General features: G+C 45.5%; 1 protein-coding gene across 1 annotated transcript in view; it reads left to right on the top strand.

Annotated features, from left to right (window-relative positions):
• LOC135211497 (transcription termination factor, mitochondrial-like) overlaps nucleotides 1-25,747 on the top strand; it is a 98,005-nt gene continuing 72,258 nt past the window's right edge. The window contains exons 1-2 of the mRNA XM_064244804.1: nucleotides 1-166; nucleotides 16,130-16,163. Of these exons, the coding sequence (XP_064100874.1) occupies nucleotides 1-166; nucleotides 16,130-16,163 (200 nt within the window). The remainder of the gene's footprint in view (nucleotides 167-16,129; nucleotides 16,164-25,747) is intronic.

The raw sequence follows: 25,747 nt of genomic DNA on the forward strand, positions 1-25,747 counted from the left end.
ATGTTCAACATCATATCATGGAGTATAAAGGAATTGATGTGCTATCTTTTGCTAGTACATTTTATATATGAATCCCAGTTTACCCTATATAAGCCCTTGAAGTGCCTGCCAGGGAACTATAAGTCTTCTTCAACCTCAGAAGATCCAGATTCTGAAGGGAAATCTGGTAAGTATTTTTTAGTGCAGTCCAGACTCTCCTTCCATCTTTGTGTATTTACCATCATTTCCGTCTGTCTTATTCTTTTTATCCTCCATAATGTTTTAAATGTTTAAAGGATGCATCATATGCTTAGTGGTTTTGAAAGGAAAATCAGAGATTAAATCATTATCATTTTATATTTGTCTGTGTTTCAAATAGTAGAGCTATTTCTATTCAAATTCAGTAACAGGATCTAAATTTTATATTTTTCAGTAACTCGTCCAGTTCGTTTAATTTATACTGTAGGTGAGCTGATTACTAAATACTCTATTAGAATATACATACACTCAAATTTCAGTTGTTTTTTTATGTAGAGAAAAAATTATCCATGTATATATCTCAGAACGTATGATTTTAAAGTATTACATTCTTTTCAGTCAAAACTTCATTGCTAACATATAAGTAATATATTTTTCTTATTGGGACTAATTAACCTATTGCATATCATAAATGTATTACGTACGAGTAATATTTTCAAATGCAATATATATTATCCTTCATAGCTGCATCTATTAAGCTACTTGATGCTTTGTTGTTAGGAATCAAAATTCATCTGCCGCAGATTTTGTTTCCGATTTATTTGTCATCTCATTTGTTTTAGGAGACTGCTGTCATTCATTGGTTCATCGTGATCGTAATGGGAATTATTAACAGATCACTATATATATTTAATAATAGGAACGGTTAAGCTGTTAAACATTACATGGTTTAAAAGTAGTCTGCAGCCGTGAGTAGGAGTATTGTACCACCTCCATTATCTAAAATTAAAATATTACGTATTTGCCATAATATGTACTTTATAAAAAAATCTTCACTGCCTTAATATAGTCATCCATAGCCTGCATCTCGCAGGTCTCATCCAGGTTCTGCCAATTCTTGGTGCCTCCAAAAACCCAGCTGACACTGTTACCATTCTTCTAGGGGTTGTGCAGAGTCCATGAGCAAGTCATAACAATACCCCTTTCATTGTTATTTCAAGTGGAACATCTATTACTTTCCTGTATTCTTTAATAGAAATAAAAACAGATCCTTGTGTAGAGGACTGCAAGAGAACTCTAAATTGGAAAACTTGCTAACTTTCAATATTGTAATCCACCAGAAAACATTCTTAGTAACCCCCACATATATATGACATGGATATACTTGTAAGTGTTAAGAAAAGCCCAACTTAGATTAGGTGGGTGTACAAGCGAAATGACTGGATAGAAAGGTGCAAAAGTTCAAATGATAAGGCAAGGCTGTCGCCAGAGGTGCGTTGGAGTAACGAGACCGGTAAAAAAATTTCAGAACATCGGACCAAAATTATATGGTTATGTAACTGATCAATGCAAGAGAAAGTGTAGAACTCAAAAAAATATTTAGAAATGCAAGTCATCGTAGAGAGGCCATTTACCAGAGCCAATAAAACTAAAGAAATTTACTTTTGACACCATGATAAGTATACTATTGTCCTTATAACTTAAACATACAAGAAAAGAAGTTCATGCACGAACATCATTTAAAATGCAAGTAACTAGGAGAATGGTACTACATTGGAAATGGAACTAAGGGAACGAGTTTCAAGAAAGAGATCATAAGGTAAATTGCGTCTTGCCTGAGAGTACTGCGTCTTTAAGGAAATAAGCAGAAAATTGGTGTAACGGTTGTGGTCGCAGCATTGTTTGTCCCGTAGGGGGATTAGTGCTGTCAGTGCACCTCATGCGGTGCAATGCAGGCATTACTGAAGGTTTGCAACGTCCCTTCGACCCCCTAGCTGCAACTACTTTCATTACTATTACTTTACCCCCGTTAATATTCTCTTTCTTCCATTTTACTGTGTACCGTCTTCTAAGAATTGATTCATAATGCAACTGCGAGGTTTTCCTTATGTAACACCCTTCAAACCTTTCACTGTCAATTTCCGTTTCAGCGCTGAATGGCTTTAGTTGCCCCAGTGCTTGGCATTATTCCTAAAATCTATAAATAAATCGAAGCTTTGTTTGCTAAAAAAGAAACCGCGAGTAACAGCGCCGAGAGAGAGATGAAAAGTTAGATAATAGCGCAGTATAAGAAAATCTACGAGCAACAACCGTGGTCATTGTATTTAGGTCAGATAGTGGTTTCTAGTAGTATATGACCAATATCCTACACAAAAGTGCATAATAAAATGATTTTGTTCTATAACCGACACTAAAAATAATATTGAATGAGAAATTGTAGACGATCAAATATTAACAGCTCACCATATAGCTGCTATGCTGGACTTGGTAGTACATATTGACGGAGATAGAAGATTTGAGAAAATATGAAAAATATAATAACAATAAGAAAAAGTAAGTAAAGAAAAACAGCGAACAGACCATAAAAGAGGGTCGAAGGGAAATTAAGGTTCCTAGGATGAGTCAATGAGAACACTGACAAAAAGGACTAATGAGACCACACAGGAAAATTTATATGTCGGTAATGAAGTAGGGAAAAATTATGGGTCATGATTATTCAGGACCATAAAGTTTTCTAATGAAAACCTTGTCGACTAAATAAACACGCAATTGGAAGAGTTGGTTGTTAAAGCTCGACGTTATCATAATAACTGTTAACGGTAGAAGGACTAAAAGGTGCTAGATCAGTCATTAAGAAACCTATTAGGCAGGGAGCCGTTGGATAAACATTATGATTTTAACGTTTGGATTGATTTATTTATTTACGTAAAATTATTATATCAAGAAGTTTACTGTAAACTGTAACAGTCGTGAAATGTTCACAAACAGTATAATAAAGTATTATAAATAAGTCAACCAAAAAGTTACCAAGAAGATCCAAACTAGAAAGGAACAATAGAGTGAAAACGGTTTTCCTTTAAAAAGGGATGAAATATTGAATATGCGAGAAATTGAAAAAAAAAAAAAATAATTAAGTGTGATCATGGAACGGTTATGTCTACATCATATGAATTGTAAAGCTCTTCCATAACAATGTTAGTGAAGTTACCGTTAATGAACCAAGAACCAGAATCCCAAAGTCACGAGAGGAATTGTACTTCTTTCCCACCGTTATCACTACATTAAGGGGTCATGTGCCCCTTCCCCACTCTCCACTGCCTTCTGTCAAAGGCATCATCCACCACCGAACCTCTTCTCTCCATATATTCTTTCACTTTCTTTTGCCATCTAATTCTGTCTCCCTCTCGATCGTCTTCCTCTTAACAGGTTCCTTACAAGTTCTCTTCACGCCCTCCTTGTCATCCATCCTCAACACATGCCCATACCACTTCAATCCGTGACTCTCTTATTACCTCTGTGAGGCTGAAATTTACTATAGGATAAAACCTGGGGGCCGGGTGTTGTGGGGAGGTGAGAGGTAGCTGGAGTAGTATGCGATAAGAAAAGGCCAATCAAGCCAAAAGTAAAGATTTATAGCACAATAATAAGACCAATGTTCATTTATGGATAGGAAACGTGGGCTCTAAGAAGAAAAAAAGACATAAAACTTGAGAGAACAGAGATGAGAATGTTCTGGTGGAATTATGCGAAAATCGCCGTTTGAGAGATTGGAGGGAAATTACACTCGGGAGCCGTTATAGGTTTTGTGTAAATACATACTACTGCTAGTATTTTCCCCCGTACTATAACTTCTGAAGTTCTGATGATCCGTCGAGGATCGTACTAGGTACTAGCTATATAGGTAGTATTTCGAAATTCTTAAGTGAGTCAGTATGAAACATGCTGTTCAACGCAAGAACTCTAAGAAAATGCCTGAAATTGTCTCATTCACTACACACAGCAGTGCAAGCGTCTTTCCCTTCTCACGCGAGAACAAATTATAGTAATTGTCTGTGGTCATTGCTTAGGCCGACGAAATCTTGTGCGCTTCATATACCAGTCAGAGGAGAGCACTCTGGATTGTCATCGCCTTCTAATATGTAAGTATTGTTGCCAAATAAATGGTAGGATAATACTTTACGGTAGAGCTAGGGTACTTACTACTAGGTATCCGCGGCGGCCTAGACTATGGAAGTTGCGGTTTTTCTAGTATGCAGTTTTACCTACTGAACAAGAATTTTGAGTAATATTTAGGTAGCTATTCGGACGACTGTAATTAACCCCACAGGAGCCAGTACTAAACACAGCGAAATACATTTGACGCCCCAATCCCGAGAGGATGTCGTATCCACGGTTATAGGGTAGAATATCACGACAGGCCAACCCTCATCACGGTGGACGGGTCTTATTCACTCGATATTTAATTGGTGAAACATGAATACAATTGCAACTCTAAGCATACCATTTAAAAGACTGAAGTTTCGTCAACATACCTATTGTGATATATGAAAGCCCCATACGAACTAAAATAAGCATGTGAGCTCTTCGTAAAATATGTTTTCAAGGCAGTTTTGAAATCCAATATGGCGGCTACGTTTTGCATGGACGGTTCTCATCAGTGACGGCCACCATCTTTCCCCAGCCTTCCCAGCACTCATTTGAACAATGTTAGCGTATGTATGTAACGTTTATTGATCTTACTCAAGATTGCAGTTGTAATCAGCACAATGAAACAACATTTTGTTGCCTATATTAGTGAAAGTATGAAACTTGTTATTCCCGGGGTTATGGTTGGAACTGAATTCATTCTTACCTTGTAATCAGTGGTTTTATCCTTACTGCCATCATAACTGAAACTCCACAGTGCTTATTTGACTGTAATTATACACATTTTGGTCTTAATTCACTCCACAGTGCACTCGAACCACATTGCTGTTCGTGTTTCCTAAGCACTCACTTCGTAAACAAAGTTACGAGCAGCAGACGACAACACTGATTATGAGATGCAAAGCTTTATTCCCTTAATTGTTTACTTTACTCAATATTTAGTTTAACTCTACTTCAAAATGTTTATTTAATTCATGTCCATTATCCCTTTTTTGCAACCAAATTAACCCCCAAAAATTACAAATGTTTCGGATGTATACTTACGAGCAGACGACGTGAGGAAAAATGGCTCATCGTTGCCAATCTAGTGGAGCGTCACACATACGCCGATGCATTTACAAACTGTTTCGATGAATTCTAGTTGTCATAGTAATGCAGTAATGATAAAATTGCTCTAATATGTATACGTATATACTACAAATAGATACGCTAATTTCACTTATTTCCCCGGTTTTGTGTAAGTCTTATACCTAGTTTGGAGGGTAAACACATACCAATTGACAACACTGATAAACAATTGAAGAGCGCAAAACGCCGCAAAGAATGCCGTAGTCCCCTTGAATAAGTACGAATAAGTGCTGGTAAGAGGTGGGTTTACGATTGTTGTGATGAAAGTGCCCCAGCGTCTATGGGTACAAGTGGTGTGCAGATTTAGCACATGAAATGGGAAGTTTGTTGACACAAGCGACTCCGTAAACATCAAGATAGCGTCAATCTTCGAAACATTTTTAGTTGTAAGTAAAAATTTCTAAAGCGTTTTGGTGAGATTTCCACTGCCGTAGCCACCCTTTTCAGTACCCTCTGTTTAAATCTTAAAATTTGGCCTTAATTTCTAACTTTGGCGAAAATACTTACTTCGAAAGGAGAGTAGAGGTCTTTAGCTCCGTTTCTCACCAACAACAAGTCGCGACTGATGCCCATCTCGGGTGTCAGGACGCGTTATAATGTACTTTTTCGGAGGGTGGCTAGGTGTTGATTGTAGGTGGCCTGCTTGGCCTGCTGTGATGTTTCACCCTATTCCTTGCAGTCTGTGTGGACTGCTTCTGTAGAAATAGGGTAAACAACCGCATGGACTGGCGCAACACACCGATGGTCATGGATGGCCACACTCCGAAAAAGTACTTAGGTATATAACGCGTCCTGACACCGGAGATGTTCATCAGTCGCGACTTGTTGTTGGTGAGAGACGCAGCTAAATACCTCTGCTCTCCTTTCAACTTTTGAAGTAGGCTATTTTCTCCAAAGTTAGAAGTTAAGGCCAAATTTAAAGCTTTAAACAGAGGGTAGTGAAAAGGGTGGCCAACGCAGTGCAAATTTCACCAAAACGCTTTCAAAATTTTTACTTAGAAGATTGACGCCATCTCGATGTTTGCGGAGTCGCTTGTGTCAACAAACTTCCCATTTCCTGTGATAAATCCCCACACCACTTGTACCCATAGACGCTGGGGCACTTTCATCACAACAATTGGAACATGGTCCCTGGCCACTTCGTTTTTAAGGAAACTACTGTTTTGGTAGAAGACGACGACGAAGCGTGCACTAGATAATTAAATATGTAGTAAAAAATCAATATTTTACCTATTTTTGATGATTAATTTGAAAATATTCATTATTAAAAAAGTAACTCTATTCTGACTCAAATTTAAGTAATTATTTTTCGGAATTAGAACGTTCTTTTAAGTCCTGCATTATGACGTCATGACACCTTGACTTTCGTACCTATTGTAAATGAATTGCTATACTTAACTTTCTTGCAGAACAGTTTACCAGTTATTCATGCAGATTGTTATCAGCTATTCATGTAATTGTTATAATTGTAATGTGCATATATATCTTTATTATTTACTTTTTGGATATATGAAGATGTTTTACTGCTGGATTACCGCCATAGTGTGACACAATCGCTTTCGCTCCCTGAGCCTCTGTCTGTTTTTGCACCATAAGAAATTAATGGGCCGAATTTGCAATGACCAGAAAGTTGTTAAAAGAGGAAAGTTGGCATTGAGGGGCATATGTTTTGATTGAGAAAAATACAAATTTATACAATAGCTATCTTGTAAAAAATACTTGATTACATAAAACATGATTTACAACTAAGCAGCATACCTACTATGGGTTTCAGAGACAGTGCAAGCACGTTTTTTTTGGCAATATTTCTGTAATGAACACTCATATCAGAACGAGATTTTTCTATAGTGTATTACACCCAGTGCCATAATTTATAAGGGTATCGTGAATCACTAATCATAAAGAATAACGACACTTGTCCTTGTACCAAGAGACAAAAACTCCAATATCCAGAAATGGATACGAACACACGTAAAAAGCTCCACCTACCCTCTCCCCCCACCTCCACCGCCACCCCTGTCCTTCTCTCTCTTCACTCTCTCTCTCTCTCTCTCTCTCTCTCTCTCTCTCTCTCTCTCTCCTTCTCCTCTCTCTCTCTCTCTCTCTCTCTCTCTCTCTCTCTCTCTCTCTGTTGCCAACTGGTATGTGTTCACCCTCCAAACTGGGTATAAGACTTACACAAAATGTGGAAATTGGTGAAATTAGCCTATGTATTGAAAGTATATATACATAAATATTAAAGCAATTTTATCATTATAGATTTACTATGACAACTAGAATTCATAGAAACAGTTTACGATACTGCATCGGCATATGTGTGAAGCTCCACTAATCACTAATGTGGCAACGATGATTTTGCCATTCTTAGCATGCAAACATTAAAGGTTAAATTTATTTCTGGCATACAGTTATTAAAAAAATCAAAATACTAATATAGACTTAAATCAATGAAAAGTGCTAGCAAAAAAATATATATAGTATATATAATCACTAATCGTCGTCTGCTCCGAGATGGTTTTCGGCAGCTAGATGTACGACAAGGTTAGAAACATTGGAGTGTATCTACTTTAGAAATATCTGTAATTTTTCAGGGTAATTTGGTTGCAAAAAAGGGATAATAGACATGAAGTAAATAAACATTTTGAAATAACAAAGTAAAGTTAAACTAAATAATGAGTAAAGCAAAAAATTAAGGGAATAAAGCTTTGCACATCATAAACAGTGTCGTCGTCTGCTGCTCGTAACTGTGTTTGTGGAGTGACCTCTTAGGAACCAGGAACAGCAATGTGGTTCAAGTGCAATGTGGAGTGAATTAAGACCAAAATGTGTATAATTACAATCAAATAAGCACTGCGGAGTTTCAATTGTGGTGGTAGTAAGGATAAAACCACCGATTACAAGGTAAAAATTAATTCAGTTCAAACCATGACCCCGGGAATAACAAGTTTCATACTTTCACTAATTTAGGCAAAAAAATGTTGTTTTATTGTGCTGATTACAACTGCAATCTTGAGTAAGATCAATAAAAGTTACATATATACGCTAACATTGTTCAAATGAGTGCTGTGAAGGCTGGGAAAGATGGTGGACAGTCCGTGATAAGACCGGCCAGCCACACGATAGCCGCCATATTGGATTTCAAAACTGCCTTGAAAACATATTTTGTTCATGCCACTTACCTGACAGATATATATATAGCTGTATTTTCTGACGTCCGACAGAAATTTCAAAACTCGCGGCACACGCAGTGGGCGGCCAGGTGGTAGTACCCATTCCCGCCGCTGGGAGGCGGATATCAGGAACCATTCCCATTTTCTATTCATATTTTTTTCTGTCGCCGGTCGGTAAACATCTGTTTACAGACCTCTGCTCAGGATTTTTTGGAAATTGACTCGCTTTTAAGTATCTGATTGATTTTTTTTGGTATTGAATTGGATTGTTGAATTGGCATGCGCGATAGTGGACCGTTTTTTGATTTTGGATTGACTTTTCTATATAAGATATGTCTGGATCAAGTGTTGTGAGTTTCAGAGTGTGTGTGAGGGCTGATTGTAAGGTGAGGCTACCGAAAGCATCGGTAGACCCCCACACAGTATGTATGAGTTGTAGGGGGCTTAATTGTTTGATTGATAATCGGTGCAATGAATGTGAGAAATTGACCGATGATGAATGGAGAGTTTATGAGTCCTATCGCCTTAAATTGGAGCGCGATAGGATCAGGAGGTCTTCCTCCAGGAGTGGTTCTTCCAAAGGTAAGACTAACATCTCTCCTGCATTAACACCTGTAGTGTTTACAACCCCTAAACCTGTGTTGCCTTCGGGCTCTGATTCTGTGTCGGGAGAAGCGAATGCGCTCTCTCTGATTTTAGAGTCTCTTCGCACTCTGGAGACCAAAGTGAAAGCCTTAGAAACTGGCTCGGTGCAAGTGTGTGATCGTGCCCCCAGTGTTGTGGAGGGGGCGTCAGATCGGCCCCATAATGCCTCTAGGCCTAGACCTCTATCAGACTCCCAAGACCCAGGGAGGAGGTATGTCGAAAGCCGCAAGAGGGTTACGGGGGCTTCCCACCGATCTGGCGTCCCTTCGGCAGACCCTGTAGCAAAGACCCAGGCTGCCAAGGACCGTGCACGAGCGCGCGTCCTGAAAGAGTGCTTTTCGTCCTCCGAAGCGTCCTCCCCGCGCAAGGGGTGGAGCGCTCGGAGAGACTCTCGTCCTTTGAAAAGGACGTTTCGTGCGGAGGACGCTTCACGTCCTCTTTCGCCGCTTTCGTCGGAGGACGCGTATGACGTTTTTCCGCCTCAGAAGAGAGGTAGGATCTCCTCCGATGAGGACGCTAGGTTGCGTGCACAGGCGCGATACCTGAGAAGGCATGTAGCTGTACCTGTGAGAAGGAAGGGAGGCGTCCCCTCGCCCCTCGTCTTCTCACAGGATCAGTCCTGCTCCTCTGTTCATTCCCCAACTTCCCCACGAAGAACATTCTTTTGTCCCTTCAGGACCAGCTATCCTCGCTTATGGCTCAGAGGACTCGCCCAGCAGCAGTCGAGCCTAAGCGGAGGAAGGACCTTAGACTGCCTGTCAAGAGGACTAAGCAGTCTCCTTCTCCTTCACCTACTTCGTCTCGTTCGCCGATCGCTTCTCCTTCGGCGATTCGCCGATCTCGTTCGTCCTCTAGAAGGACGTTACGTCAGGACGCTTTTGAGGAGGACGCTCTTTACGAAGACGTTCGGCAGGACGCTCGTCAGGACGCTTGTCAAGACGCTCGTCAGGACGCTTGGCAGGACGCTAGGCAGGACGTTCGTCAGGACGCTTGGCAGGACGCTAGGCAGGACGTTCGTCAGGACGCTCGCCAGGACGCTAGACAGGACGCTCGGCAGGACGCTCACCAGGACGCTCAGCAGGACGCTTGGCAGGAAGCTCGCCAGGACGTTCAGGCCGCCTTTCAAGACGTTTTTGGGGATTCTGACCAAGAAGTCTTACCCCCAGACGCTAGTTTACGCGCACAGGCACGTATGCCAGCGAAGAAGAAATGTAAGGACGCTTCTCGGGCAGGTGAGACTGCTGCGGAAGGCGCTGAGGACGCTCGTCCTCCTCAGGACGCTCTACCTTCATCGAGCAGTAAGCGTCATAAAGAAGACAGCCGAAATAAGGCTGCCTCTAGCAAGGATAGGGGTCCTTTGATCAAGCCAAGACCTGATATCAGGACGCCCTCTCCTGACAGACGGTCTCCTCTTCCGTTTAGAGAAGAAGGAGAGCTAAGTAGTTCGGCTGAATCGGTTGAAGAGGAACCTGCTACAGCCCCGTCTATCTCGGACTATAAAGTCCTCGTACGACTCTTGCGTTCTTCTTTTGAAGACAAATTTCAGCCCGCAGCTCCCAAGTCTCCTCCTTCGCAGTTTTCTTCATCTAAAACTGGAAAAACCCCGGAGTTTGTAGAGATGAACTTCTCTCTCAACGAAACGTGCTTTTAAAAGCTCCAGGATTGGATGGTACGAAGGAGAGACCAGGCAAGACGACCTTCGCCTTGCCTCCAACTAGACTTAGTGGAAAAGGGGGCATTTGGTATAGAACCAAAGATGAAGTGGGAGTTCGTATCCCTTCTTCGGCTCAAGGAGATTTCTCCAGCCTAGTGGATTTGCAGAGGAGGTCGCTTTTACCCTCTGCTAAGGTAACATGGACCGCGTCGGAGACTGACCATCATTTGAAGGGTCTGCTCAGGACGCTGGAAGTCTTCAACTTCCTTGACTGGTGTTTGGGAGTTCTGGATATGCAAGCGAGAAGCCCAGAATCTCTCAGTCTGGGGGAGCTGTCCAGCGTGTTAGCATGTATGGACAAAGCCGTCAGGGATGGTTCGGAGGAGCTCGTATCTCATTTTGGAACGGCTTTATTAAAAAAGAGAGCTTTGCTGTGCAACTTCACAGCTCGTTCGGTGACTCCAGCTCAGAAAGCGGATTTGCTGTTTTCGCCTCTTTCGAACCATCTCTTCCCCCAGACTTTGGTAAAGGACCTGACGAACAGCTTACAAGAGAAGGCAACTCAGGACCTTTTGGCCCAGTCTACAAGACGGTCAGCCGTACCTTCAACCTCTTCTTAGCTGCGGTTGCGACCGCCGAAGAAAGTAAAGCCCTTTCGTGGGGCTCCCCCCTCGAGAGCAGCTCCTCGAGGGAGAGGGTTTTCACGAGGAAGAGCTTCCTTTAAGACAAAGCCTTCCAAGTGAGAAGCATGTCCTTCAGACACCAGTCGGAGCCAGACTGAAGTTTTTTGCGGGAGCGTGGAGAGAGAGAGACACGGACTCTTGGTCCCTCAAGATCGTGGAGCAGGGGTACAAGATCCCCTTTTTAGATCTGCCTCCTCTTTCTACGACTCCCAGAGACCTTTCTCCATCCTACCAGGGAGAAAAGAAGAAAGTATTGTTCGATCTCCTTCAGCAGATGATCGACAAAAGAGCGGTGGAACAAGTCGCGGACCTGGGGTCGCCAGGTTTTTACAACAGAATCTTCCTAGTACCGAAGCAGTCGTCAGGTTGGCGTCCAGTTCTAGATGTAAGCAGGCTCAATCTTTTCGTGGAAAAGAACAAATTCACGATGGAGACGCCTCATTCTGTTCTGGGAGCGTTGAGACCGGGCGACTGGATGGTATCCTTAGACTTGCAGGACGCGTACTTTCACATCCCGATCCACCCTCTTTCAAGAAAGTATCTAAGGTTTGTCTTAGACAACAAAGTATGGCAGTTCAGAGCTATGTGCTTCGGACTGACCACGGCTCCGATGGTGTTCACAGTAGTAATGAAGAACGTAGCGAGGTGGCTACACTCTTCGGGAATAAGAGTTTCCCTGTACCTCGACGACTGGCTGATCAGAGCGTCGTCGAGAGAGAAGTGTCTGAAGGACTTGCAGTTCACTTTAGCCTTAGCGAAGTCCCTGGGACTTCTGGTCAACCTCGAAAAGTCGCATCTGACCCCAACACAGTCCATCGTGTATCTGGGGATTCAGATGGATTCAGTGGCTTTTCGAGCGTTTCCGTCCCAGGAACGTCAGCGGCTAGGCTTAGAAAAGATCTCAGCCTTTCTAAGGAAAGAGACTTGCTCGGCGAGGGAATGGATGAGTCTGCTGGGTACCATTTCCTCGCTAGAAAGGTTTGTTTCCTTGGGAAGACTGCACATCAGGCCTCTCCAATTTTTCCTTGCGGACGAGTGGAAGGCCAAGGACGATCTCAATGCCATATTGAGAATATCGCTTCCAATCAAGAACCACCTAAGATGGTGGTTGGACCCTCAGAAGCTTCAAGAGGGCGTGTCCCTAAGTCTTCTGAGCCCCGACCTAGTGTTGTTTCAGACGCTTCCATCACAGGATGGGGAGCAACACTAGGGGGGAAGGAAGTGTCAGGCTCCTGGAGAGGGGAACAGGTAGCCTGGCATATAAATGTCAAAGAACTGGCAGCAGTATTTCTGTCCCTGCAGTTCTTCGGAAAAAGAGTTTTGGAGAACAAGATTGTTCAAATAAACTCGGACAATACCACAGCACTCGCTTATTTAAAAAACCAGGGAGGAACACACTCCAGAACGTTGTTTTCCCTAGCGAGAGAGATTCTGCTGTGGGCAAAGAGAAAAAAGGTGACTATCCTGACGAGATTCATTGCAGGAGTGAAAAACGTCAGGGCAGACCTTCTCAGTCGTCGGGACCAAGTCCTACCGACGGAATGGACCTTGAACGAAGACGTTTGTCGAGACCTGTGGACGTTGTGGGGACGTCCACTGGTCGACTTATTCGCAACGTCAAGGACCAAGAGACTTCCTCTTTACTGCTCCCCGGTCCTGGATCCAGAAGCAATCGCGGTAGACGCTTTGCTTTGGAATTGGACGGGCCTAGACTTATACGCCTTCCCACCATTCAAGATTCTGGGGGAAGTCATGAGGAAGTTTGCGGCCTCGGAAGGGACAAGGTTAACCCTGATCGCTCCGATGTGGCCAGCGAGAGAATGGTTCACAGAGGTCATGTCTTTCCTTGTAGACTTTCCAAGGACATTGCCCTGGAGGAAAGATCTACTCAAACAGCCTCACTTCGAAAGGTTTCACCAAAACCTCTCCGCTCTGGGTCTGACTGCGTTCAGACTATCGAAAAGTTGGCCAGAGCGAGAGTTTTTCAAAAGCAGCTGCGAGAGCAATCGCACATGCGAGACGTGCTTCCACAAGAGCTGTTTACCAATCGAAGTGGGCTTCCTTCAGGGCATGGTGTAAAAAGGAGGGAGTTTCCTCTTCCTCGACCTCTGTGAACCAGATAGCTGATTTTCTGCTCTTTCTCAGGAATGTGCAGAAATTAGCGGTCCCTACCATCAAGGGATATAAAAGCATGTTGTCAGCGGTTTTTAGGCACAGAGGCCTCGACCTGTCTGACAACAAGGATATTCATGACCTTTTAAAGTCTTTCGAGACCTCGAAGGTTCCTCAAATGAGACCTCCATCATGGAACCTGGATGTAGTCCTTAAATTCCTTATGTCGAGCACTTTCAAACTGCTTCAGACAGCGTCTCTTCGAAACCTGACAAGGAAGGCTCTTTTCCTAACTTCTCTTGCGACGGCTAAGAGAGTTAGTGAAATTCAAGCGTTTAGCAAGTTAATGGGATTCAAAGGGGACAATGCTGTCTGCTCGTTGAACCCAACTTTCTTGGCGAAGAATGAAAATCCTTCGAACCCTTGGCCGAAGACTTTCGAGATCAAGGGTATGTCAAGTCTGGTGGGCCAAGAGCCAGAGAGAGTCCTGTGCCCGGTCAGGGCTCTCAAGTTCTACGTGCATAGAACGAAAGAGGTAAGAGGTCCCTCAGGTACCTCTGGTGCTCTGTGAAGAGACCAGAGTTACCTTTATCGAAGAATGCTGTTGCTTTCTTTCTAAGGGACACCATTCGGGAGGCTCATTCATCTTTCCAGAAGACTGATTTGAGCCTCTTCCGAGTAAAAGCGCACGAAGTACGAGCCGTCGCTACCTCTCTTGCCTTCCAAAAGAACATGTCAATCAAGGACATCCTTGATTGCACCTTTTGGAGGAGTAACTCCGTCTTCGCCTCACATTACCTAAGGGATGTGAGAACGATCTATGACGATTGTAATGCACTGGGGCCATACGTTTCTGTGGACACAGTATTGGGGTCCCGGAAGTAGCTCTTTCCCTATCCTTAGTTAGGTTTAAGTTAGTTGTTGTGTTTTTAGGTTGTGGTGAGTCTTATGTGAAGATCTCCCATCCTTTAGTTAGTTTTAAGGGGTTTTTGTGAATAGTTGGTCAGGTGGTGGTCAGTTGCTTCGTTGCCCTCATTTGTATGGCCTCGATGATCTTGTTACGCTGAGGTCTCGCACCCGTTGACAGATCATCCAGAGCGCACCAGCACTACAGGTCTCCACCTGGCTGGCAACTCTGTGATTAAGCAAAAGCAGCCTTACGTGACAGTAATCACATAGTCTACTTTGCAAACAGGTAAGGAACCAAGATGTATATCATCTACTTAATTTAAGTTTCCTAAAAAATCCTATTCTGTCTCTTCCCACCATCCGAAGGTGGGATTCAGCTATATATATATCTGTCAGGTAAGTGGCATGAACAAAATGTTATTGTTATTATACAATTAAGTTTGTTCTTACTTACCTGGCAGATATATATAATTAAAGTGCCCGCCCTCCTCCCCTCAGGAGACAGAGACATTAATAAAAATATGAATAGAAAATGGGAATGGTTCCTGATATCCGCCTCCCAGCGGCGGGAATGGGTACTACCACCTGGCCGCCCACTGCGTGTGCCGCGAGTTTTGAAATTTCTGTCGGACGTCAGAAAATACAGCTATATATATATCTGCCAGGTAAGTATGAACAAACTTAATTGTATAATAACAATAACATTTTACGAAGAGCGTCACATGCTTATTTTAGTTCGAGTGAATAAGACCCGGCCAGCATGACGATGGTGGATCGTCCGTGATTGTTTACCCTACCTACTTTACTTTCAGGTAGCCTTGGTTAGTCGGTAAAACAGGCGGACATTCCGCTGTCGGCAAGCAGATAGCCCCTGACATGGCTTAAGCTGGCATTGCCTAACATGATTGTGCAGGACATTCTCATAGGTTAAGTTACCTAATATATTTTGTCTACTTTTTATGGTTTTATGTACAGCCCTCCACAGGGATGATTACCTCTCTGGTGGCCCCTTTTACTATGTTTTCAAAATGGCAGTGGATATTTTGCTGTGTCACGTCATGTTATGTGTTTAACTCTATATTTAATTGGTGAAACAACAAGTTCCCCCAACTCCCCAACTCATGTGGACATAAAACTGAGAACAATAGATGCATGAACCGTGGTTTATCTAGAAAGGGAGGGGTCAATAGATGGTTTAGCTAGATGAAATTTTTTAGGTAGATCTAGGCTATATTACTATTCCACGGCAGCCTAGACTATGGCAGTTGCAGTTTTACTGTGCATTTTTACCGCCTGAACAAGAATTTTAAGTAATATTTATTCGGACGACTGTAATTAACCCCCAGGGGCTCATACTAAACACGGCGAAGTACATTTAACGCCCCAATTCCTGGTGGCTTTTATATTTGTGGGGACGAACGATGCGGAATGCTTATATAGGAATACCATTTTTTATATTTGAACAGTTATCCTCCTGCATGTGTAGGTCCTTGTAAATAACTTAATGGGAGGAAGAACCAAGTAGACTAGCTAATTCAGATTTTGCCGCATGTGGATCCACCCTCCGTAAAAGTACTTTAACACGTCTTGACACCAGAGATGGGCACCAGTCATGAGTCATCGGTGGTGAGAGCAACACCTTGAGACCTCTACTCTCCTTTCAAAGTAAGTATTTTCTCCAAAGTCATATTTTAAGAAGTAAAACATGAGTCATCGGTGGTGAGAGCAACACCTTGAGACCTCTACTCTCCTTTCAAAGTAAGTATTTTCTCCAAAGTCATATTTTAAGATTAAACAGAGGTCAATGAAAGTTAACCCTTTAACGCCGAAGGGGTATTATAAAAATCGTCTCCCGTATGCCAAGGGGGTCTCGGAGTGAGCGCCGAGGCGGAAAAAATATTTTTTTCAAAAAATCACAGCGCGCTTAGTTTTCAAGATTAAGAGTTAATTTTTGGCTCCTTTTTTTGTCATTGCCTGAAGTTTAGTATGCAACCATCAAAAATGAAAAAAAATATCATTATTATATACGTATAAATAATGCGATATATGATAGCTCGAAAACAAAATTTCATATATAATTGTATTCAAATCGCACTGTGAGCAAAATGGTTAAAGCTAACGAGTTAATTTTTTTTGTTGTATTGTACACTAAATTGCAATAATTTTGGTATATAACACATTGTAAAACAATCAAAGCAACACAGAGAAAATATTATCTGAAAATGATGTATGAATTCGTAACGCGCGGACGTAAAAAAATGTTTTTTCAAAAATTTACCATAAATCTAAATATTGTTCTAGAGACTTCCAATTTGTTTAAAAATGAAGATAAATAATTGAATATTACTATACTGTAAGAGTTTTAGCTTACAATTGCAGTTTTCAACCATTTCGGACAAGTTAAAGTTGACCGAATCTCAAATTTTTTATATATTTTTTTATATGCAAATATTTCAAAAATGAGAAAAGCTACAACCTTCAATTATTTTTTGTTGTATTCTACATGAAATTGCACATATTTTCATATATAAAACTCTACAAACGCCTGATATGAAACTGAGTAAATATTACGAGAATGCGACGTACGCATTTCGGAGATTTGCGGCGGAAAATCCACGTGCAGAGGGAAGGAAAGTTTTTTTTTTAAATTCACCATAAATCTAAATATTGTGCTAGAGACTTCAAATTTGTTTCAAAATGAAGATAGATGACTGAATATTACTAGACTGTAAGAGTTTTAGCTTACAATTGCGTTTTTCGACCATTTCGGCAGTCAAAGTTGACCGAACGTGGTTTTTTTTTTCTATTTATCGTGATTTATATGCAAATATTTCGAAAATGAGAAAAGCTACAACCTTCAATTATTTTTAGTTCTATTCTACATGAAATTGCACACATTTTCATATATAAAGCTTTATGTAACAGCTAATTTAAAATGGTGCAAACATTACGACAATCGGACGAAAAAATGTCTGATTTTTTTTCTGAAGAGTTACCGCGCGGACGTAAGGAAAATGTTTTTCTTTTTCATAAATTCACCATAAATCAAAATATTGTGATAGAGACTTCCAATTTGTTGCAAAATTAAGTTAAATGATTGAATATTACTAGAATATAAGAGTTTTAGCTTACAATTGCGTTTTTCGACCATTTCGATAGTCAAATTTGACCGAAGGTTGAAATTTTTGCACTTATTGTTATTTATGTGAAAATATTTCAAAACTGATAAAAGCTACAATCATGAGTATTTTTTTGTTGTATTCTACATGAAATTGTGCACATTTTCATATATAATACTCCATGTAACGGCTAATTTAAAATGGTGCAAAAAATATATCAATGTGACAAAATAATTTCTGAGATGTGTCACTTATACTTTTTAGTGCGATAAGAAAGAAATTCGTGCTTGCGCGCCTGGATAGCGATTGTAAACATAACAACGCCTTGATCCGTGAGCTCCCAGCATCCCCCGAGGCACGTGATTCAAAAGTTTTCACCTGGGAGGCCTATAAGTATTTTTCCGCGAATTTTTTAAAAAACTTTTTATCGGCGTACCATACGTCCAATCGGCACCCGACAGACAATTTATGTCGACGTTTAATACATCCAATCGGCGTTAGAGGGTTAAGGCATGTGCAGTGCAAACATACACCTCCATGACGCTTTCGAAATTTTTGCTTACAACACCAAAAATGTAGAATATTGATGCCATCTCGATGTTTGCAGAGTCACTTGTGTCAATAAACTTTCCATTCCATGTGCTAAATCCGCACACCACTTGTACCCATAGACACAGGGGCACTTTCTTCACAACAATTGTAAACAATGACACCATCCATCTGGCAGTCAAGAATTTTTTGTAGAAAAAAGAAGTAGCATGCACTAGATAATTATTTAAATAATTAGTTATACTTCAGTATAAGGTCATGAATTGCATAAATTTTTTACATATTCATGATAATTAATTTGAAAATATTCGTTGTTGAAAAAGTAACTAGATTCCTGACTCAAATATCAACAGTTTTGCTGTGAACAGTACCTACGGTGTTGTTCGCTCTCTCCTATTGTTTATCAGTGTCGCCAATTGGTATGTGTTTACCCTCCAAACTGGGCATAAGACTTATACAAAACCAGGGAAATAAGTGAAATTAGCATATTTATTTGTAGTATATACCTATATATATTAGAGCAATTTTATCCTTATTGCATTACTATGACAACTAGAATTCATGGAAACAGTTTGTAAATGCATCGACGTATGTGTGAAGCCCACTAAATTGGCAACGATGAAATTTTGCCATTCCTAGCATGCAAGCATTAAAGGTTACATTTAATTCTGACATACAGTTATTAAAAATAAAGAAGTCAAAATAGTAATATAGAAAAATTGGTTTTTTCTCATAAACTCGTCGTCTGCTTGGCGATGGTTTTCGGCAGCCAGATGTACGACAAAGCTAGAAATATTGGATTGTATCTAATTTAGAAATTTCTAATTTTTCGGGATTAATTTGGTTGCAAAAAAGGGATAATAAACATGAATTAAAATCAAAATTTTGAAGTAACATAAAGTAAAGTTAAGCTAAATAATGAATAAAGTAAACAATTAAAGGAATAAAGCTTTGCACCTCGTAAACACTGTAGTGTGCCCACAACTGTGTTTGTAGAGTGAGCGCTTAGGAACCAGGAACCGCAATGTAGTTCAAGTGCAATTTGGAGTGAATTAAGACCAAAGTGTGTATAATTACAATCAAATAAGCACTGTGGAGTTTCAGTAAGGATAAAACCACCAATTACAGGGTAAAAATGAATTTCAGTTCAAAACATGACCCCAGGAATAAGAAATTTCATACTTTCACTAATATAGGCAACAAAATGTTGTTTGTTCCGACACGGCATACAAACCTTCGGTCCTTTTACAATAGGAAGGTACTAGCGGCAGCTGGATAGGTCGTAAGCTTTCGAACAAGGGGTTCGGTAGTTAACTGCTTGTCCGACAGGCGCGCGCGCGCGACTGGGAGGTAAACAAATCACTTTTGCTTTCGGCCTCGCAGTGGATGGACGTGTTGTTCGACGCTCTCTGCCCGCTTCTCGTCGTTTGCTTTCTGAGTATTTGGTTGTAATTGTGTGTGAAAGAGTTATTGTAAGTACAATTATTCTCTTTTTTCATATTAATTGCTGCCTTCAATAATTGATTATGATGGAATCTCCTCGCCTCGCTACCCCACGGAGACTTTGCCGGGTATCGAAGGGCGTAAATGCGGGAAGTTCAGATCGTTCCCGGAGATTGACCCTCATATTTTATGTGCTCGGTGTCGGGGGCGCGAATGCACCCGAGCCGAGCCCTGTGATGTGTGTATTGATTGGTCGGAGGCGCAGTGGACTTTGTATGAGGGCAGGAAGAAGCGAAGGCCTGCAAAGGAGTCGTCGGAAAGCTCTCCCGCGACTCCTTTGGTGACGGACACTTCGTCTTCTTTCCTGCCGCCCGGCTCAACTTCCACGTCTCGCGCCTTCCCCTTCGGGGGGGTGTCTAGGTCCTTCTCCTCTCCTGACGTGTCGAGTGTGGAGGAGGGCGCTAGATACCCTGACGTAGAGTTGTACTCTGGGTCCTCTATCCGTTCGTCTTCGCGCGAACGGGTAGAGGATCCTGCTAATCACCCGACTTTTGCCTCCTCAGGTGCGGTTGCCGCGAAGGATGACCTCGGACAGGTGTGGGCATCGTTGGGGCTGCAGGGCGTGCCGAGTGTCCAGGGGTCTGCTCTATCATCTCGCTGGCTCCGTGGCGGTCACCCATGCAACGGTCACGACCACCACCACGACCCTTACAACCCCTGGCTATGCTTCACCTCCTCACCTGGTGTACACCAGCACGCGGTCTCTGTAACACCCACTACATCGGTGCAGGGGCCAGTCGCCGTAACTCGGGGGAGTGTGATGCCGCCACCTGGGTTTGCCGTGCTGCCGCGACCGGACTTCATGTGCCCGAAGAGCTCGCCCCCTGGACCTCCCACCGGTACCTAGGATGTCTGTGCCGCTGGTTCGACCACCTGTACCGACCCACACGTCTGCCGTACCTGCCTGTGACCACCGCTGCTGTACCTGTACCTGCTCCTGCTGTCTCGTCTGCCGTTCCCTGTGATGCTCGCACCTGCTGATGTTGTTTCCTGTTCCTGGCGCCGCTGCTCCCGATGCTGGTCTGTTCGGACAGGTACGTCCTGGGGCCCTGTGCTTCGGCAACAGCAGCCCCGGCTCCGTCCTGGATGACAGATCTGACGTCGGTCCTGAGGAGGGTTGACGAAGAAGAAGAAGAAGAGGAGGAAGTGTCGTCGTCGTCTTCATCGTCTTCTTCGTCGTCGTCGTCGTCTGCCGCCTCTTCCCCTTCTTCTTCTAAGGCTCCCCCGCCGAAGAAGAAGAAGAAGGTCGCCTCCCCCCCCCCTAAGAAGTCTCCTTCGGGAACTTCTAAGGGCCCGTCTCGCTCTGGTGAGACGGGGGGTGGGGTTCTTCCGCTGGTCGCCCTGCTCCTTCCAGGAGCATGGACCCGTCTCTTCTCCCGCAAGGAAGAAGACTACGGGGACCAGGGGTGCCGGCTAACACCGGCACTCCTCACCTGCTGTCAGTGGTTCGGCCACAGCAGCAGGGTCCGGCTCGGCCGCTCGTTCGCGAGAGGTACCGAGTGTACGGTCGCCTACCAGCGACCGTGCAGCCAGGAACCAGACCTCTGAGTCCCCTCAGCGTCAGGTTCACGGCACGGAGCGAAAGACTGGTGACAGCCGCTTACGCGACTCTCACCAGGCCAGCTCTCGCTCTCGCGGCGAGCAGCTGGCTACCCGGGCGGCACGTGACGGTCCATGACCGGCCACGGGCTGAGGCTGGGAAGAGGTCCCCCCGTTCGCCGGCACCAGCCACGGCTGGTACCAGCGAACTGACGCACCGTGAGGATACGCACCGATCTCACCGTGACAGTGGAGCTCGCCGGTCGCCTGACCGTCGCTCTCACAGAGAGCGATCGGGTACGGGCGACCAGCACCAGCTTTCCTCTGACACACGAGACCGGGCCGCTGTTCTCGGTCCAGCCGTTCTCCACTGCGAGACGGCTCGACTAGGTCTTGCAGCTCGATCGCCACCGCGGGTTGGCGATCGCCTGCAGTCCTCCAAGCCCGCTGTTCTACCAGCGAGCGAGGAGAGAGCGTCAGGTCTTCCTCTCCCATACCTTCAACCTCCTCGGGTTACACCGGGAGGGGCGAGGTATTGAGGAGTGATCGTGAGGGGTGCGCCCCTCAGGAGTCCCGCCACCGCGTCGTACGCACCAGGCTCGGTTCTCTGGACCAGCCAGGTCGTACGCACGGTGGTTGGAGGAGACCGAGAGGGGGCTGTCGCTGCTCCTCTCCTTGAGGGAGGAGGGTCTCGGGAGGTGCTCCTGTTTGAGGGACTGGACGGTCCAACTCCGCAGGATGCAGTCACTCCTGAGATCCAGAGGAACTTTGCAGAGGTTATTGCGCTGATTCGTCAGCACAACGACCTCGGGGAAGGATCGCCGCTCCACCATCCGAGCCCACGTCCCGGCTCGAGTCGTTCTGGGTCCCGAAGAGGGAACCCAGACCGACGGTGGGTTTGCCGCGTTCGGAGCTTGCGGACTCAGTGCTGGACCAGGTTGAATCGCTTGTCTCCGGACAAGACGGTTCGCTCAAGTCTGGCAGGTCGAGCAAGCTGCTTCCACCTCCTCTGCTACGACAGCGGCGGTTTTACGTGCCATCTGAAGACCCGATGCCGCCCAAACAGGTGAACCCGGATTAGCCAGGCTGACTCCGGGTGTGTCTCTGCAGCAGCTCCTGTCCGAGAACCTGTGGTTCTCGCAGCAAGAGGCACTCGGCCTGGAATCTACCGCCATGGCAGCTTTCCAGGCCGTCTCCTGGCTAGATCTGTGGTCCCTCACAGTATTCTAAGGCTTCGCAGCCAACTCCGGGGGAATTTCTCCCGAAGATGACTCGGCTTTCAGGAGAATTTGCCAGTCTGGGGGAAGAGCCATCTCCTTCCTTGCCCCACCAGACGGTGAACCTGTGGGCCAACCTGGTTCTCCCGGGGAAACGGGGGATAAGGGACCGCTGTCCTTACTCGGGTTTCCAGGGCGGCTGGGCGTGAAGCGGCGTTGGGACTTCGAAACGGACCTCTACGGAGTTCCACGTCTCTCTTCCCAGGAGAGATGTGGACGCTGCGGTGGACAGACGGCGCACTGACGACAGTGACCGTCTGGTTCACCAGGCAGTCTCGAAGGCTTCTTGGCAGCCTCGGACTGCGGCCAAGTCTAAGAGCTTGGCTAGCGCTTCCCTCGGCGGCTAAGACGGTTGCTGCGTCGAAGCCCCGGGGAATGACTCTGTCTTCTTCGACTTCTGGCAAGGGAGCCGTAACCAGCCCTCCTCCCAGCCCTCCTCATCCCGTGGAGGCTCTGGGAAGAAGTCGAAGAAAGGGGGGAAACGCTAGGGACGGCGTTCCCCCTCACCTGCTGCCGGAAGTGGGGGGGTGCCTGGCCAGCCATTGGGCAACTTGGCAGCGCTACGGCGCCGAGACCTGGATTGTAGATGTCCTTCGGGAGGGATATCTATTACCCTTTCGAATCTCGGCCACCCCTCACCTCCAACCCGGTCCAACAGCAGTCGTACGTTCCAGGGGGTCATCGAAGGACGTAGCACTGAGACAGGAGATAAAGACCATGCTGAGCAAGAGAGCTGTAGAGATCGTCACGGATCAGTCACCGGGCTTTTACAGTCGACTCTTCCTGGTGGAAAAGTCTACGGGAGGCTGGCGCCCGGTGATAGATCTCTCTCCCCTGAACCGGTTTGTTTCGCCAGACCCGGTTCACGATGGAGACGGCACGCTCAGTGCTCGACTCCATCAGGGAGAACGATTTCATGCTTTCAGTGGACTTGAAGGATGCGTATTTCCAAATACCCATTCATCAGTCCTCCAGAAAGTACCTCCGCTTCATCCTCGACGGACGGTGTACCAGTTCAGGGCACTGTGCTTCGGTCTCTCAACCGCCCCACAGGTGTTCACGCGAGTGTTCACTAATGTGTCTGCTTGGGCCCATTCGCACGGGATACGTCTGATGAGGTATCTCGACGATTGGTTAGTCCTGGCGAGCTCCCGCTCGCAGTTGCTACAGGACAGGGATCAGACTGCGCGAGTTCTGTCGCGATCTGGGGATCGTGGTGAACTTCGAGAAGTCCGATCTCGAGCCCAGCAGCAGGATGAAGTACCTGGGTATGCTGATCGACACGGTAGCAGGGCGAGTCTTCCCCGCAGACTCGCGGATCAGCAGATTCAGGGAGGCAGCCAACCAGTTCCTGTCTCGGCCAGGAACAGGTAGCTCAGCGATGGCAAGTCTGTGATCGGACACCTGTCGTCACTCGAGAAGTTAGTCCCTCACGGGCGTCTTCACCTGCGGTCTCTTCAGTGGAGACTAAAGGAGAGTTGGTCGCAGGCGACGGATCCCCAAGCTTTCCAGTGTCACTGACACAGGAGGTGAGGCAGGACCTAGCCTGGTGGCTGGACGACAGGAACCTCTTAAGAGGAGTGCCTCTGCGCACTCCCCCCCCGGACATGCAGCTCTTCTAGACGCATCGACGAGGGATGGGGCGCACACCTGGAGGAGTTGCTGACTTCAGGAGTGTGGGACGAGAACGACAAGCACCTTCACATCAATGTACTGAACTCAAGGCAGCGTTTCTCGCTCTCCAAGAGTTTCAGGACCGCTTGATGGGACACTCAGTGGTGTTGATGTGCGACAACACCACGGTGGTGGCTTACGTCAACAAACAGGGGGGCCTAGTGTCTCTCCCGTTGTACCAGTTGACTCGGCAGGTGCACGAGTGGGCTCAAGCACACTCAATAGAGCTGTCGGCACGCTACATTCCAGGGAAGAGGTAAATGTAGTAGCAGACACGCTCAGGGCCGTCGGGATCAGGTGATAGGGACCGAATGGTCTCTACACCAGGACGTGGCGGGGGAAAGGCTCTTCGACCTGTGGGGGCGACCAGTCGTGGATCTGTTCGCCACCCGGCACAACAAGGAAGCTCCAGGTGTTCTTCTCGGCCGTGCCGGACCCATGGGCAGCTGCAGAGGGACGCTCTTCAACACCCGTGGGACAACCTCTTCGCCTATGCCTTTCCCCCGTTCAGCCTGATTCGCAAGGTGATCAGTCGAGCACTGGTCACCCCGAATCTCAGGATGATCCTGGTGGCTCCCAAGTGGCCACAGGCCATTTGGTATCCGGACCTGCTGGCTCTTCTTCTCGGAGAACCGAGAGATTCCCCCTTGCACAACCTCCTCGCCCAGCCCACACGTCGAGCGTATACCAACCGAGCAGTCCAGTCCCTACGTCTTCACGGCTGGCTGTTATCCACCATCTCTTGCGAACGAGAGGCTTTTCTCGTAGCGCAGCAACAGAGATGGCTGGAAACGTCCGTCAGTCCTCTGCAGCTGTGTACCAGGGGAAGTGGGCCGTCTTCTGTGGTTGGTGTCGTAGACGGGGTCTATCTCCTCTCAGAGCCACTCTTCAGCAGGTAGCGGATTTCCTCGTTTTTCTTCGCCGAGAGAAGCTCCTCTCAGTCCCCACAGTCAAAGGATACAGCCGCCTTGGCGCTCGTCCTGAAACTGAGGGGGTTGGACATCTCGAACTCGTTCGAGATCTCCTTGCTTATGAGGAGCTTCGAAAGGTCTTGCCCACCCAGGGAACTCAGGCCCCCTGCGTGGATGTGACTCTCGTCCTTAGGAGTCTGACTCGAACGCCGTTCGAGCCACTCCGGGAGTCGTCAGACAGGGATCTGACCCTCAAGACCCTCTTCTTGCTGGCCCTGGCATCGGCGAAGAGAGTAGGGGAACTTCATGGTCTTTCCTATGATGTACGACACTCCAGGGGATGGGATCCGTGACGCTCGATTTCGTCCCGAACTTCGTTGCGAAGACTTCAGAAAACGTCGTCCCTGACGACAGGTTCGAGTCATTCACGATTCCCTCCCTAATGGGACTTCACCGATAATGATGCGGATGAGATGCTGCACTTTGTCCTGTGAGGGCGCTACGGCGCTATCTGAAGAGAATCGACACCTCAGGCCTGAGTGTCGACGCCTCTTCGTTAGCACCGGGGTCACCAAGAAAGAAGTATCCAAGAACACTCTTTCTTTCTGGCTGCGTGAGGTCATCAGAGGGCGTATGAGGCTGATGGTAGTGACGACATCCGTACGTCCCGTCCGAGAGCTCACGAAGTCAGAAGTATTGGCCCGTCGTTGGCGTTCCGTAAGAACTTCTCCGTGGCGCAGGTCCTGAAGGCAGGGGTCTGGTCTAACCAG

This window comes from Macrobrachium nipponense, chromosome 4 (assembly GCF_015104395.2).
Source record: "Macrobrachium nipponense isolate FS-2020 chromosome 4, ASM1510439v2, whole genome shotgun sequence".
NCBI classification, from domain to species: Eukaryota; Metazoa; Arthropoda; class Malacostraca; order Decapoda; family Palaemonidae; genus Macrobrachium; species Macrobrachium nipponense.